General features: G+C 36.7%; 1 protein-coding gene across 3 annotated transcripts in view; it reads right to left on the minus strand.

Moving 5' to 3' along the window:
• IPO8 (importin 8) overlaps nt 1-17747 on the minus strand; it is a 46956-nt gene that overhangs the window by 19091 nt on the left and 10118 nt on the right. For all 3 annotated transcript variants that reach the window (XM_074163314.1, XM_074163306.1, XM_074163297.1), the window contains exons 3-14: nt 16321-16477; nt 13942-14100; nt 12848-13004; nt 11703-11792; nt 10803-10897; nt 10116-10200; nt 7556-7690; nt 6621-6720; nt 4848-4924; nt 3489-3605; nt 1106-1195; nt 268-433 (exon numbers count right to left, since the gene is read on the minus strand). In XM_074163314.1, coding sequence (XP_074019415.1) covers nt 268-433; nt 1106-1195; nt 3489-3605; nt 4848-4924; nt 6621-6720; nt 7556-7690; nt 10116-10200; nt 10803-10897; nt 11703-11792; nt 12848-13004; nt 13942-14100; nt 16321-16477 — 1428 coding nt within the window. The remainder of the gene's footprint in view (nt 1-267; nt 434-1105; nt 1196-3488; nt 3606-4847; nt 4925-6620; nt 6721-7555; nt 7691-10115; nt 10201-10802; nt 10898-11702; nt 11793-12847; nt 13005-13941; nt 14101-16320; nt 16478-17747) is intronic.

The raw sequence follows: 17747 nt of genomic DNA on the forward strand, positions 1-17747 counted from the left end.
AAGACAGCTGCTGTTTACTTTATTAAAGGGTATATGTTGATTCTAACTCCTTTTGTGCAGAGACCTGCCTTAAAAACTTGGCAGTCAGAATTCTGGGATGTATACAGTAACTGATGAGCAAGTGACACTCTTCTAAACATGATGTGATGTTTTGAAATCTATGTCTTTAAATGGCAGAAATACTTAGATAAATCTGCACCAACCTCCTGATCTCTACAAAAAAAAATAAAAATCAGTGTATACAACTGATGAATCACTGTAGCATACCTTGCTCTTGGTTGCTTATTAACATCTGAAGAGCAATGGCTGCTTCTACTTTGACAGGCATTTCCTTATCATCAATCAGGCTCTTCTTTGCCAACTCTACTGCATTCCTCAAGTTTAGCTCGTTGTGAAATTTCAAAGCACTGAACGAATGAAGTACCCAACAGGACTGCATGACAAAAAGAAAAGCAAGTTAGGGACTACTGCAACTTTTAGCATTTTTTTAACTGATTCAAAAACAATGCTAACTATCTCTATGTTTGCATGTATTGCTTTTTTTTTCTTAATTATGGTGTATTCACACACTAACATCTAACACAGTTTTTGCACTCAAGCAGTTCTTTATTTTCCTTTCCCAAATTCCAATAAATTAAGTATGCACATAATTGGCATTAATAGTTTTGGTCCTTATGGGGGGGAAAAAGCAGAGAAATTAAAGAAAATTAACTGTTTATTTATGACTGATATGGGCAGTTAGGGATTTTCTTCAAGTTACATTCAAACTGACTCTGTGGAAATCCTACCTATTCTTCATAGCCATCCAACCCCTCTAGTTATTGAGATCTGCTACAAAAACTGGTCACAAAGGGGCCACAACTACTGCTCAAATTCTCCAGTCTGATCAAAGAGGTAAAAAATAATATGACACAGACTTTCCATCAATTCACTTAATTGACAAATCATTTTTTCAATCAAAATGCTGAAAAATCACTGCACTGGCTGGTTACTTGAAATTTTCCTATATTTTGCTTTCTTTCTTTCATTGACATTCAGAATGAAGTGAAAATTCAAAGGAAAGAATCATGGCAAATGCTGAAATCGATATAACAGGGGAACTTACTCTAGCTCTGAGGTACCCCAGGTTAGACATGAACAATGGAAAGACATGATTCTGTAATGTCAGCTCCATTTGATCCTTGAAGACACTCTTCTGTTGGTGTAAACAGAAATTAATTTTGGAGACCATTCATTTTACATACTTTATTCTAGCCAGTAATCCATTTCAACTATCAGACATGAGAGATACAATGATTTGTCTATGTAATAAAGGTGTTCTCTCACAAAGAGATTTAGATCATGTACCTTGACCTGAACAAACCTTGTAAGCACAGCAAGTTCAATGCCAGATATGTGAAAGAACTGTACATATAACAATCAACTCTACATTACTCATTACAATACTGTAAACTGGAATTTGCTTTTTCTTTAAGGCAATTGATTCCAGATATTTTTTCTCAAAAATTAATTAGGATCAATAACCTAGTACCTCCATTCTTCCTACAAAGGAGTACATACACAGCTGAAGATAAATATAAACTTAGTATGAAGCAGATCAGAGTTTCAGATGACCTACTGTTTCTATAAGCATCAAAACTCATTATTTTACACACTACAACAATAACTCACATCTTTTTTTTCGTGTTTATTAATGGCTAAGATAATTCCTTTGAGATAGAAATTTCCTTGGCTGGAGAAGGATATTCAATGGAAACTATCCTTCATTATTCCAACCTTGGCAAATCCCAAGATATTCACAGGAAGCCACAACCACCAACGTGGAGATGGAGACTTGGGACTTTCCTAGCACCTACAGCCCCAGGACAATAAAAAAGATATATGCCGGGGACCATGTTACCATCTAAAGGAATGATTCAGTGGCTAAGAGAGGAAGAGGGCAAAGGGGACATTGAATATGAAATGTATCTTAGGTGAACACACTTCTACTTCAACAATGCATACATCACTTTTTCCCTACACTGATTCCCAAACCTTCAGAGAGGCAGATGAAGAACTGAGCAGAGAAAAAGCACAGAGAAGGGAAAAGAATTTTCCCTTATGCACATAGGTCAGAGGTTTGCATGCATTTAACTGGAGCCTGTGGAGAGCCAGGTGGCTCAGGCAGGGTCATTGTGTCTACGAGCTCCTCACAATCCATATCTCGGTCAGCTCACCAGCCAGAAAGCGCTTATAAATACGAGTATTTTATGCAGAAACAGTTAATGGAATTTTTCAATCTGCCAAATCCCAAACACAAGAAATTCAGATTTGAGAGCAGTCTGCAGTGTTTGGGGATTATTACTCTTTTATAAAGTATATTATAACCTCATGTTTCAAGACTGAAAATTTTCAATAGGAGCAGTATACTAGCATAAACCCCTTTTTTTTTTCTGCAGGACAGAGATAAATAGGTACTACAGAGATAAATCATATAGTAAATATGAAAGGCTCATCACAACATGAACAATGTTCTCCTCTTTCACTCCTATACTCCAGCACAAGGGAGGGCATTTACAATGCAATGTAATCTACAAAAATTCTGCAAAAGTTACTGATGTGTTAGGATTTCAGATCAGATCAGACTGGTACATTGGTAAAAAATAGATGTTAAACGTTGGTAGGATGTGCTTTGTACCACGAAGACACATCCTGCACAGAGACAACTCATATAAAATAAGTTAGTTTAAAAAGGAAGCCTCCAGCACAAGGCCACCATTCTCATGCTGAAAGTGATAACCTTTCGGCAATTCCTTTTGACATGGAGAGAGGGCATACTTTGGACTCCACCATCTACAAAAGCTTAAGGGAAACTGTAACCAAGATTACATTACAGAGCAACAGTGTAGATTAAATATGTATTCAAATTCCAGATTATACTGTCTATAAAGAATGGAAGAAAGATAGAAACTCTGTGCTCTTTCCAGTTATTTTCAAAACTCCCAATCGGCTGATGAAATAGGACTTACAGCCACACATTGTAGGGTAAGAAAGCTGGAAAGCTAGACAAAACATTCCTGCAACATGTTAAGCAAACATTTTTCTGGAACCAGAAGCTGCCCACAATAGTACAGGCTGTTGGGGGGATTTGCTAAAGAATCACCGGCGACGTTATTGATGGAATGCATGTTTGCTTTTTTAACCCACTTCCATTTTACTAGTAAAGCAGGAGAGGACCAAGGGACTGTTCTGTAGCAAACAAACAGAGCTTTGGAGAAACTTGAGAAGAAAAATCTGCAAATAAAAGGGAATATAAAAACCAGGAAAGAATGCTAATATTTTTAAAGAAACAAACCCTCAGATTCTTATCGCACAGAGCAGTCTCTCTACAGACTTTATAAATATGGCTAAGAGCTAGCCATACTTTATAAGCTAAGCTATACTTTTTTATTGGAAATGGCAGTTGATATCAAGAATTACAAACCTTTTTCAGTTCTTTACTCACTTACCTTCAGTAAAATATCTGCTAGGGATCCTATAACATGCAGAGCTCCATCTTTTTTCCTTGGATCAATGTTTGGCTCTGTCAGAATCTCATAGCAATATGCCATCATTTTTGGTAATACCTACGCAAGACAGAAAACAGACAATCTCCTTTTGTCAAATTCTTTTAATAGCATTGTTTAAGTCAAAATATTCACACGACATTTTTAAGAAGAGATTTTATCTTGGCCAAAGCAACTGTGAGGTACTATGTGTGCAATCTTTCCATAGTTAAAATACAGAAGGTTCCTTTTTCAACTTTTCAGCCAAACTTGTCAAAATTAAATTAATCTCCTTGGAATTTCACATTAGTAATAGTAAATAAGGTATTTTTGCTGTCTTGAGGCAAATCAAAAAAGGTGACAAGAAGGCAAGTGGTTCTAATAGTACCTCATGCATTTTTTTTCCCTTAAGTTCTCTTCTGGCTTGTCTCACATATATAAATACGTATATGTGCATACATATATGTATGAACATACACGCATTCAAGAAGAGCTTGGACTAAAACCTCATAAACTTGTATTAATCTAATGATTTTGGCAGTAACTTCTAAAGTTGACTAGACTTAGAAAGGCTTCTTGGCAAAACCAATTGTTTAATGTCATTTCCACACCCATTATGTACTTTTCAGATATGATGTTTTGATGGTCTCAGTACAAATTACGAAAATGAGGTCAGTGGGCAAGGACTGTTTTGACAACAGAGAAGCAGAAAGGTCACAGGCTATTCCACCTGATGTAAAAATCCACCTGGAAACAGAGCTCCATATTTACTGGATGTTAAAATGGTACCCAGAAAAAAATCTGCAGTTCTAGCAAACTGACATGCTTTTCAGGGCTCGGTTGGGTGCTTTTGCACAGATCAATATAAGTACAGAAAGATCTACAGAAAAGCTATGTCCTCATTTAAAGAGCAACTGTATGAAATTGGTTTCATTTTGCTAATTTCACTGCTGTCAACAGGATTTTAAATAGCGTCAGTGAAAATTAATAAGGATCGGGTTCACTTTCTCCCTACTGCTACAGTTTGGGAAGCTCAAAACAGCCTGTTTGTAAACTTGGGAAAATACCAGTACATCTGTTATAACTCAGTTTGTAGTCGGCAGGTTAATTTTAAAACTGCAAGAGGAACCCACTTATTTATTTGTTTATACATAAACACATATTTTAATAGTCCCAAAATTGATAACACACAGCCAGGAAAACATTTGACTATGTATTAGCAAGTAGATTTTTCAAGACTTGCTTCCTGTAGCAACTTTAAATTTAAGGGGAAATGACATTATTAAGGAAACTTCAAATCATTAAAAACCACTATTTCCATACCTCTTTTCTCTTCTTCGCAGCGGTATAAAGGAGATTCTGTGCTGCTGTTGTAGTACATGCATAATCCTCAAATACATCTAACAAATTTAACAAAAAAAAGGCAAAAAAAAAGATTTCCTTTTCTGAATGACATAATAACATTTTTTTTATAAACCATCTTGTTTGTAGGGTATCACAAAATCAGGAATCAGGGTTAATATGTAACTTCAAAACTATTGACACGGTTCTCTTCACTTTGTGGTTAGAGAGTCAGACCCAAGCTTATGTCACATAGCTTATGAAAGCATTTACTTCATGTCTTCCAATTCTACTGACTACTTCATCATTCCCTTTATTAGGAATGTGTTATTTATTCATTAATTCTTTTGAGACCATGTATTTATGGGATGAAAAATCCTGGCTCTTTTTTTTTTTTTTAATTAAAACCACTATAGGAAGGACAACAATACATTCCAGTACCATCTGTATACCATATGTACATAATTTTGGCTTGATTTTATTAAAACCTCATGGGAAACTTTTTGTATGTAAAAACTACTTGGACCTGGGGTAGTTTTAAATCTGCTGAAAGTCAAAGCTTTTTAGCTTCATTCATTACAAGTAAACCTCCTTTAATCATATTGAAAATATAATTTATATCTTGGAAAAAAAGATCTGTGCTGCCAAACATGTTTTAATCCAAACATCCCTACACAAATTGAATTACATAATAAGATCTAAAAAGGTAATCTTAAAATGTGGTTAAAGTTACACACTAACTTTTCCTGAGAACTTGAAGATAAAACATGATTAAGAAATACTACCAGGCTACTGGAATTCTTGTTCCAAACCCAAATGTGCCTCTCTAAAATTCAACTTAATATACTTTCATACTTGTTTTGGTTTTTTTACCTTTCACAATACGATTTAAATCTGTATTTAGCTGCCTCAGCTACATACAAAAATTAGATTCACTCCTTACATAGAAAGAACTGGATTCATATACTGAAAACCAGCAGCGTATTTGTACCCCAGTGATCACCACTATCGGGATTAATTTTTTGCATAACAACTCTCCAAGTTTTTTTAATTATTCTATGAATATTTAAATTCTGTTTTCACGTATGCTAATCCCAAATCAACTAATTAAAAACTCCCAAATGTTACATATCTCTGTGGTGCCTGCCTTACTGGAGTTTTCCAGCTAAATTCGCTATATTTTTAAAGTACCCTTCTCTTTTTCAATGACATGACTCTTAATAAAAAAAAATATTCATACTATGGTCCTATGTGTTATTTCCAAGATTTTGCACTGCATCTTTTGAAAGAACACATATATCTAATTATCTTACAATTTAGTAATAATAATTGGCAAAAAAATGCTGAAGACATGAACAATTTTCAATAGGGAAAGAGCAAGTCAGGCCTCTTCTGGTCAAAGTGAGAGCTGCAAGAACTTGCAGACAGTTGGCACATCTGCAATTCAGGACTCTGAAACTGGCATTAAAAAGGGAGCAAGCCAGTCTATTTGGGCTGCACTGAGCACATGTGAAGTAGAAAAAAACATTAAGAGAATCATTTAGTTTAAAGCTACCAGCCAAATGGCCAAAACTCACTTGATCTGCCTTCTTCTTTTAACTACAGATTGGTGAGATTTAAGAAACAGATTTTCTTCTTCCTATTGTTCAGGACACTGGTGAAGACAGAGACATTACAGTGGCCATGCTGTTAATTGAGACTACAGTGTACAGTTATGATGAAAGCATAAAATAAATGTTAAACACAAACATTTACCAAATTTCATGCGGATATATTCATACGGATCCTCTTGCCAGAGCTCTTCATCCTCATCTTTGTAGCACATTAGAGGGAATATGACTTCTTCTGTTATACTCTAATATTAGGGAAGTCAAATACACGTTAAGTACACATAAAATCAAATCCCTCCACTATGCACTAATTTACTAGACTTACTTTTCTGAAGAGGTTTTTTAAAAAAGCACTTTTAACCAGTGCTTTTTTAATTTGGCTAACAGAAGTAAACTGAAGATATAGATACTTTCCTTTTGCAGCAGTCCCAGACAGCAGTAATTATTTAATCTAACTTTATATTAATACAGTACCACACACAAAATATACTTCAGGATATAGCCTATAAACAGCAGAATATCACATTCTGCAGAGGGATCTCACCAATGCAACACTTAAAACATGTGAATGCATTTCAGAGTCCTTTCTCTTAACACTCATGGGATTAACTAAGTACAACAGGGGAGCTTATGATGTGAAAAAATAAAAGCATGAAAATCACTTTTCACTTGTTCTCAGCTCACTTATAAAACATGTCCTTAAAAGAGAGTTCAGCTCCTTATATTTCATGTTCTCTTCGCCTGCTATTTTTGCACAACAACCAATTATGAATTTCCAAATCTATAGATAATTCTGAACACTACCAACTAATAAAAGCCAGAGCATTATGACTTTCTGGCAGACTTCAAAAATAAAAAACAAGGAACTTAAGGAAATGAATCTTTAATTAAGTTAACAGTATCTGTAATAAAAAAACCCAATCACATTTCTGTAGAAATGTTGTTTTCTGCCCAGATCCATTGGTGCATGAAAGATTCATGAAACCTTCTTTAAAACTGCAAAACTAGTGGGGATTTCTGGAGATTTTTTTAATCACCATGATGACATGCAGTGTTTATGACTGGGTTTTATACACTGACCTTCATGTGTGGCTTCATTTGCTTCCATGTTACAGAGTGAATAACCCCTTGGTTCAGATAATTTAACGTTAGCTGAAGAACACGTGGAGCAACATAGTCTTTTTGTCTGTATTGGTCTAAGATTCTTAAGAGAACCTAAAGAAATGATAAATTGATATTTTTAAATGAAGACTGAAAATTCTCTCTCACGCACAGACGTGCAGTGCACCTCTTCAGTGATCACACATGGACAGATTAATTAGTTTTACAGCAGCGGTTCTAGTGTTATAACCACTGTAATGCCTTTGATCCAAAAATCAGAACTGTCATAAACATTAAGGAGCTAATCCTGCAAGCGTTTCTGTACATGTTTACCTTTACTACTAGCCCCACCATGTGATCACTTCCGATTGTGAACCAAAGATACACTTCAATATTCTCAGGCTGACAGTTTACACAGGCCTCAGAAAAATTAGGAACAGATAAGGAAAAGGCACAGTGAGATTTTCAAACTGGTTGGCTTCTAAATCCATTAGCAGTGTCTGTGTTCATTTTTTTAAGGACAGGCCCCTAAAGAAGACAAATTACTTTGGAAGAACAGTGATAAGAATAGAAATTCTAAACTAGGAAAGAGAAATAGGTTAGCACCTAAATCTGTGAATCAGAAGAGATCCAAAACCCTTAACTTCATTTACCTGTTGTAACCATCAGATAGTATCACCTAGCATGCTATCACAAACTCTATCACGTTTCCTTAATACAAAGGCTTGTTCTACGAAGAAAAACCTACAGTATAAAGCCACTAATTTGCACTAATGGCAGATGAACTATTAAGCATTAACAAGTGTAAAGAACTGGCATGTACATGAATAACAATAAAAATCAAGGGCAATATATAACGAATTATTCAATCTTGAAATTGAATATTGAAAAATGCTCTCCAGGTATAAAACAGCTTTTATCGCTGTTCTCCAGACACTTTCTAATCTGCTTGTATCTTCCTGAAATAAAACAGTATCATTGGGTTACTGTGCCTAAGTTGTTTGTAGCAAACGCACTTACTAAAGACTGGGCTGAAAATACACCCTTCTACGACAGCACGCCTGTGCATCAGTAGTTTTTTTCTCTCAGCTATACCTAGAATGTTTATTCATTATGATAATACCATTTTATCAACACTCGCTTTTCTGAGAATTTTCCTGAAGGGTTTTTTTGAATTTCTGAAAAATCATGTTATTATACCTCAGTTGTATGGCACTGAGTTCTAAACAACTTCTCAATCACTATAAGGAAAACCTGTCTGACTCTCTTCATTTTTGTTTAATGAATGAACTTTCATATGAGCACACTGTTGAAAACAATACATTTCACAGAATCACAGAGTCACATGGGGTTGGAAGGGACCTCTGGAGATTACCTAGACCAACCACCCTGCCAGAGCAGGTCCACCTAGAGCAGGTTGCACAGAAACTTGTCCAGGCGGTTTTTGAATGTCTCCAGAGAAGGAGACTCCACCACCTCCCTGGGCAGCCCGTTCCACTGCTCTGCCACCCTCAAAGTAAAGAAGTTCCTCCTCATGTTTAGGTGGAACTTCTTATATTCAAGTTTGTGCCCATTTCCTCTTGTCCTATCCCTGGGCACCACTGAAAAAAGACCGGCCCCCTCCTCTTGACACCCACCCTTTAAGTATTTATAAGCATTGATCAGATCCCCCCTCAGCCTTCTCTTCTCTAGACTAAAAAGACCCAAGTCCCTCAGCCTTTCCTTGTAAGAGAGATGCTCCAGGCCACTAATCACCTTTGTAGCCCTCTGCTGTACCCTCTCCAGCAGTTGCCTGTCCTTCTTGAACTGCGGAGCCCAGAACTGGACACAGTACTCCAGATGGGGCCTCACCAGGGCAGAGTAGAGGGGCAGGACCTCTCTTGACCTGCTGGTCACACTCTTCTTGATGCACCCCAGGATGCCATTGGCCTTCTTGGCCACAAGGGCACCTTGCTGGCTCATGGTCATCCTATTGTCCACCAGGACTCCTAGGTCTTTCTCCTCAGAGGTGTTCTCTAGCAAGTCAGCCCCCAACCTGTACTGGTGCATGGGGTTATTTCTCCCCAGGTGCAGCACCCTACACTTGCCTTTATTGGAGTTCGTCAGGTTCCTCTCTGCCCAACTCTCCAGCCTGTCCAGGTCTCGCTGTATGGCAGCACAGCCCTCCAGCATGTCAGCAACCCCTCCCAGTTTTGTATCGTTAGCAAACTTGCTGAAGGTACATTCCATCCCCTCATCCAGGTCATTGATGAATACAGTGAAGAGGACTGGACTCAGTACTGACCCCCTGGGGGACTCCACTTGTTACAGACCTCCAACTAGATTCTATGCCCCTAATAACAACCCTCTGAGCTCTGTCTTTCAGCCAGTTTTCAATCCACCTCACTGTCCATTCCTCTAATCCACACTTCCTAAGCTTACCTATGAGGATGCTGCGGGAGACTGTGTCAAAAGCCTTGCTGAAGTCAAGGTAGACAAACCTTTTTCAGATTTTGTTCAGCCAAATGATCTAATTCAGAAACAAATGAAGTGCGCTTACCTCTTGTATGCCCACAGCATAGGTTTTTAAAAAAAACTCTGAGAATTGAAAGTATTCTTTTGTTACATTTCCAGGACTTCCATACCTTTAAAAAGAAGAGGACACAGATACTTATATTGTGAGAAGTCTGCTGTGTCAGGAAAACACAGTACTTTCTAAAACACAAAGTACCCTGAGTAGCCTCCCATCTCCAAAGGAATGCCTTCCCACAGATTCCTTCCAAGTTATTATTTCCCATATAATGCCTCACTTCCCTTATGTTTCCTTAGATTCTCATAAAGTTCAATACTATAGACAAGTAAATATAGCCATCTTTTTGTGACAAGCTCTGTAACTTCCACGTTTATGGATTTCTTTTCAAATCTTCCCCTGCCTTTATATTTGAGATTATAAGCACTTGTAGCTGGATGTAGTGACAACAGCCAAAAAAAAGTCAAAAAAAAAAAAAAGTAAAAAAAAAGGTACTTTTCCTGTGGGGCTAATTTCTTACCATCTTAAGAGAGTCAAATCATTTCACCAAGAGCTCAGACACATTGCTGTGTCACTGCAAGGGAGAGGACAGCAGCAGGAATACCTCTTCGGTGACCATGAGCTGTTTAAATCAACTAAACTGTCTTCTCTAATTGCACCTGAAGTTACAAATTTGTAACCCAAATTTAGTTTTTAATCAGTTTGTTAGCTTGTTACCGTTTAAAAAGACGAGCTACAATATGCAATGCCCACTTCTTGCATTTCCACCACACCAGCTCCGGTCTATCATCTTCATCAATTTGCAAAGTCTCCTATAAATAAGTAAGATTTATTTTAAATTGGCTGTGTGTATTGTTGAGAGAAACGACGCTTTAAACATTCCTTGCTGAGTAAACTAATACAAATTCACAGCATCAACTAAAGCTTTGGTTCCTTTAACAGTTATGTAACATTAAAGAACTTTCAAATACTTTAATTTGTCAATATAACTGCACATGTGCAATACTTGTACAGTGCCTGTACTTTAATTTTCAAAATTATGCATATTTAAAAAATGGAAACTCTCACATATACTTGACTAAGCAGTGTCATGCAACTGGCTTAAAAATAAAGAATGATACTAACTCCTCCAAATATGTACACCCTAACCATTTACTAACGCAAAAGCTATTAAAACAATGTTAAGGTTGTGAAATAAATTTCTAAAAACTCAGGAAATACCAGCTAATATTGTACACACACAAACAAAAATTTAATTCCTATTTTTATTTTGTTCAAGAAATATAAAAACTGATGAAAGAAAAAGAGGAATGGAAACAAACGATGGGTTTGTGATGAGCTTTTGGTTCTTGTTTAAGGGAAACTGGCTAAAATATTTGGAAACTTCCAACATATCCCAGATTGGAGCTTAGATGGTGTCATTACCTCAGACAATGAAATTCTGACAGCTTACAGGATATCTTCCTATGTTTCTGTCAGAAACACCACTTATTCCAAGGATAACAATCTTAACTAGATGACATCTTAAAAAAAATAACACTTTGAAAACCTTCACATTGACTGTTCCTCAAATGCCAACACACAAGTATCAGAGGGCTTTAGAAAACTAAAACTTACCGGAGGCACATTTCTATCAATGATAGTACGGAAGAACTCCATCCACTGAGTCATAGTCTGGTTATTCAGCAACTGGAGCGGCAAAACATACTGAAATAAAAACACAGTCATGAAATACTAATATTCTCTGAGAAAGGTAGAAGGTGTTTCTACAGTAGCTAGATGAGCTGAGGTTTGATGAGGAAGATGAGGTTTTAAGTAAAATTAAAACTAATTAGGTTAGATATCAATACTGCTCTAATTGCATCCTTCTTGGCACAATTTACAGAGGAATTTCTGAGCAGATGGTATTTGAGGAAAGCTCCTTGGTCTGAAAGCTTGCTAATTCTTTTTTTTTTTTTTTTTTTTTCCCCCTCTTCTTCACAAAAGCCCAGCTGACTTTTAGGGACCATGGCAGTAGCTATACTACAGGGCTTGGGTAAATCAATAGCATTTTAGTAAGTGAAATGTACTCCTAATTACTACCTAGCTACTATCTAGTAAATCTTACTTCTCTACCAAATCCAAAGCAAAGTGACATTACTCAAGCAAGCTACTGAAAAGTAAATAGGATCTCAGGGTCTTTTTAATCCTCCCCATATCTAATAACAAGTTATTTTAGCTTTTTAACCCCCAGTAAGAATTTTCAGGCTGCCCCTTTTGTAGGATCTTGTTTTGTTTCTCACTCTCTAAAAGTACTTTGTGACCAAACTCATCTCTGTCAAATGCATGTGCCTCGATAAATAATTTCTGCCAGATCTTCAGAAGATAAAGAGAAATGCTACCTACTGAAGTGCACTATTTGACAATTATACTACAATATGCACTACCAACACTTTCAGAGGCCAACCAGCACAGTCTAGATACCCACACAGTTTATACCAGGTTAGGTGTGACTTTATAAAAACAGGAATATTTTTCCAGCAAGCTTACAGAGAGGATGTGCAGACGTACCTAGGTTCATGAAAAAAATAATGTGGGGGATCATGTGACCAGTTTTTAAGTAGAAAAATCTATAAAGATCATATTTTTATAAAAGCTGTTTATTGTTTATGACTTTTCCCATCCAAATTGGTGTTCACATTCAATCACACCCATGAGTGTACTGAAGTGTCGTTGTACCCAACAAAGTAAAAGTTTCAGTTTTCCTCTACACAGATGCCAACCTGAACAAAAGCATAGAAGATTTTTAAGATTTGTTTCTGAAGCAGTACAGAGTAATGGGAGTTATCAGGCAGAAGCTGGATCATCTGCTGCTGAATCCGAGGCAAAAATATTTGCATTGCTGCTATGAGAGGACCTTGCTCCTCTGCTTTTCTGCATCTGCAAAGGAAACAAAAATGTTGGTCCAGGATCTACACGCTGGAGATTCTAATGCCTATTCCTCACCAGCAATTTAATTTCTGTATCCTAAAGAAAATTAAATTAATATCCAGCACTCACTCATTCGCTCTCCCCTTCTCTAGCCCCCGTTCCAACAATTTGTGCAAATTCTCTAACTATGAAACCAACAGATGTTATATAAATGCAGCTACCGGGAGGAAAAACTGATGTTCTTTACTATTGAATTGTCAGCTTAGAGTAGCAGGCACTTGAATTTTTCTGACATTCATACCAATGCCAAACTCAAGTTGGGTGCTGAGCAAATAGGAGTGAATAGCAATTGAAAGGGAAAGACAATTCCTTTGTTTTGAAAAGATTTTCTCCATTTACTTTTCTTTTGTGCAGTTTATACATATGTTTCTAACAACAGATAATTAAAAAAAAAAAAAGAGTGAGAGAGCACTCTACACTTCTAATTTGCGCTTTCCAGATTTAGACTATCAGGAGGATGGTACAGGTAACAATATGCAGTAGGAGTATATGACAATGACAGTACTGTATTCATGGCAGAGAAGTAGAAAATAATTTGCATTCATATACCCAGTATTTGGGGACTCTTCAAACAAAAGAAGTTATAAACATTTAAGACATTTTTCATAGACTGGTTAAATCAGATCAATAGTACAAAGCCTCAAGAAAAAATGTCAGTAAATTCTTACAAATTATTGCTGACATTTCTGCTTTCAATTCACTGAAGATACAAAGATGAATAATTGTTTTAATTTATTTGCAGGAAAGGATGCATATGACAATTATTAATTCCCATTTTCTACCTGAATTCCTTGTAGAACTGCCAGTGTTCTTAAGAATATCATTCTCAGTAATCAGCCGAGACTAAAAGTACTGATTCCTCATCTACCGATGGACATTAACTTACTCGTAATTCTTCACCAGCTCATACAGGCACAGGAGGCTCCCAAGCCAACTCCCACTGTTCTGAGACTGCAAGTAGTAGCCTATCTTGTCTACCACGGCTGTCCAATGGCCAGGAAAGTCATATGTAATGATAGCATGGAGGCAGCGGGCCAGCTGGGCTCTACAGCAGGAGGGAAAAACAAATACATTATAAGCAAATAAGGTCATGGTATAGTGTTTAATATCAAAGGATAGACCCCAAATCTTGGTTTATTGGCCACAATATACATATTTTGACAGCACTGAGAGTTCTGGGAAGTAGCAAAGGAAAAGGAAGAAAAAGCTTAATCCCCTGGGGTTTTTTCAAGGAAAAAACTAATTTCAGAACATTTTAGCTACTTTTCTCCCTTCCTCTTCCCTCTCCACACCCGTCAGGCGATATTTAAAAACAATTAATTACTCATTAAACCAGCTAGCTTTGTACTTTGAAAATGAATGTTTATACTTCTACATGTTCATGAGGCTGAAAGCAACCACAAAAACACAAATTTGTACGTTTTTATTGAACAATATTGGCTTGCAGTATGATCCAAGCCAGAGGTTCCACATGAAATTAGAGTTTTCCTAGGATCCTCTGGAACACTACTTCTCAACCTCTGAAGCATACGGCGGAGCCAATTAGGTAAAAACATCTTACCGTTCCTCTCCCTCCACACACTTTTAGATGCCACTCACAACAGTGAGGCAAGACAGGTCTGTTAATTGACTAAAATAGGGTGTGACTAAAAAAGCTGAGTGGCACTGAACTAGAAGTTGTAAATAAATACTCTTGGCTCTGCTTAGGAATAAAAATAATAATAATAAAAAAAAGTCTGCAGAAAATATTGGTTCTTCTAAATTTAGTTTTCCTTGAGTCTCCTCTTGCAGCCCATTACCTAAGGAGCCACTATTACAAAGCAGTTCAATAAGGGGCCCTCCACCTACCAATCCTTTTAGCTTTGTACAAACTTACCTTGCCCCTCAAGTCTTTGGAGCTTGTGCTCATTGCTGATTTGGTTCCTCCTCCCCCCTTATTCTCACAAGTAAACAATGAAAAATAACAGTATTACAGCATCAGACTAATTCCAGTAAAGTTTCTTTGACTTTTTTAACCTCTGACAAATCTACAAGTTTAGCCAGTATTTAGAAACCCTCTACTTGATTCCAGGTGATTGTCCCAGGGGTTTCAACAATCCTTTTAGATGTAGATTGTCACTGTAATGTCAGGGCATTTTGAATATCAGGTTATGAAACGGTGCCTGAACTAGTTTGCAAAGAAAACCTCCATGAATTTCCATTATTTTGTGTTCTTTTGTATAAACTCAGCCTTGGTATTTATGACATGATGGGAGGGGAAATGATATGCCTTTATTACATTATCACAGAAACAACACAAGCTTCCTTACCTTGTAGCACAACCTTGGCAAGGAGCAACTACTTCTTTCAGTGGGGATTCTAGACATCTGTGTCAGAGCATGCTAGAAAAGCTGAACTGGAAATGATGTTTTAGTTCATTTTCCTGTCTCAGTGCAGGATCTAAGCGGTCCTGGCAGGTGTTTGTCTAATCTATTCATAAAGACCTCCAGTGACAGCAATCCTACAGCAGCCTAATGCGTTCTGATGTTTCATTATTTTTTTAAAGTGTTCTCTTTAATCCTAATTTCAATCCATAGACAAGCTCTCCTCCTCCAGATACGACTACTGAGAAAAAAAAACATCTTTGGGCACCTAGCTGGTGGAGAGGAAGAAGAGAGAAGAGGATGATTTTCTTCTGTTTTACAAAGATGAACATCTATACGCTATGGCCTAATCCCATTCTATCAGCTTCACTTTAATTAAAGTGGTGAACAATCATAAATTGCAGTATGTCTGTGAATCTTAACTATTCTTCCAACAAAAAGAGAACAGCATTTTTTCATTCTTTTAACATCTTAAAACCAGGAATGATAATATACTTTTAGATACTAGGACTACATAAAAAATTGCAAAAGTAATTGGGAAAAGGGCTACTAGAAAAAAAAAGATCCTGGGCAGTATTTCTCTGAACGGGTAATTCTGTACTGCAGATAGCCCTCTATACTTTCTGCTCTGAATCAGCCAAATAGGCTGTTGCTACAGCAAGTATTAGAACACACTTTAAACTACACTATAAGAGGACAAATCACATCATAGAGCTCTTAGCCAGGTTAATATACTTCTGAAAAACAAGTGCAAATAAATATGGTAACATTGATTATTGTTACATTTTCAAAATCAGTACTTGCTTCATCTCCCAAGAAATTGAGATTCTCACATTAACTACATCCTGACTACCAGTCTGAAAACTTGAGCTATAGAAATATCTCTACACGATATAAGGTACCTCAATAAGTCAGGAGAGCGAATTATTCCTTCTACAATGTTATCACGAATCTGCTGTCGATCATTTTCATGAATGTTGAATGGAAATACTACTTCTCCAGGACGTGGTTCACGGTCCGCCCAGTACCATCCTACCATGTTCTTCAGGTAAATGGCAGCTAAGCACAAACAATGAGGAGATAATTTAATTCTAACACATTTCCACATTATTCTGTGCTCAACATGTAGTACAGCTGAAAGTAGAACACAAGGTTGAAAAGACTGAAAACCGCTGCACGAGTTCTTAACAATTATGGGCACCAAGCACAGCTGAGTCAGAAAATCAAGTTTTTTATGATTCCACACAAGATCAGGCTCAAGTTCCTGGTCCTAAACAGAACAGTGTAGTATTTCAGTCAGCTTCTATTGGAGTACATTCTTTATTACAGCAGTCTTCCATATGGACATAATATTCCATCATTCTAAACAAGCAAACAAAAATCTACTTATCTGCATTTCTACTCATCCCTAAAACAACTACTCAAACTCAGTAAGTGAAGTTTTGGAAGGCTCGTGTAAACAAATCATTGCGTAAGCAGATGGGACACACTGCTTGGGGAAATGCCCAGTATGAAACTGGCACATGGCCTACCTTCTATTCAGACAGAAATGTTTGTTGTGCATTCCCTAAGCTTTATCTCACTATTAGGATTTCCCATAATCCCTTAGAGTTGTTCCCTTCTGTCTCACATGAAAAAACACAAAAAATAAAGTTAATCTTCAACAGAAAGTAAAGCAGCATTTGTGCCTCAGTACTAAAATGCCTGTAGGTATTCCTTAGGAAACATAGGAAATATGGTGTACGACATTCTTAATAAACTCTTATCCTTGTACTACTTTGGTTGATTACTAGCTAGGGGTTTAAAGTATAAATAATATATCCTTGGGTACAATAATTTTTCTTGCTGATGACAAATTGCAAAGTATGAAAACAGGAGCAAGAGGGAAAACAGTTCTTTGTTTATGACACGCCAGAGTATTCAGACAAGAAACAGGTCCAGAAAAAACAGCCCAAGACTTCAATTTACTTCGTCCATAGATTTGTTGTTATACAAATTCTTGGCTTTTAAAAAATTCCCAGGGAAATCTGTTGACTTACAAATGCAATATAAATGTGCTTTTCTATTTTATACCCTACCCCTACTCTGTAAAAAATAAAAAAAATTAAACAAAAAATTTAAAAATTGTTCTATGTACTTGGGTTTTTTTCCCTGAACAATACTGAAACGAGAAACTAATTTATAAAAATAACCTCATGGAGTCCTAGATTAAGCATCAAACTTTAAACTATTCTGTAGTAACAACACCATTCAAAGTTGGATTATCTTTGAAAAAATAAATGCCAGCATGACAAACAGCATGTGTCAGCATGCCCCAATGCACTCAGGG

The sequence above is a fragment of the Numenius arquata genome, chromosome 2 (assembly GCF_964106895.1).
Source record: "Numenius arquata chromosome 2, bNumArq3.hap1.1, whole genome shotgun sequence".
In the NCBI taxonomy this organism is placed as follows: domain Eukaryota; kingdom Metazoa; phylum Chordata; class Aves; order Charadriiformes; family Scolopacidae; genus Numenius; species Numenius arquata.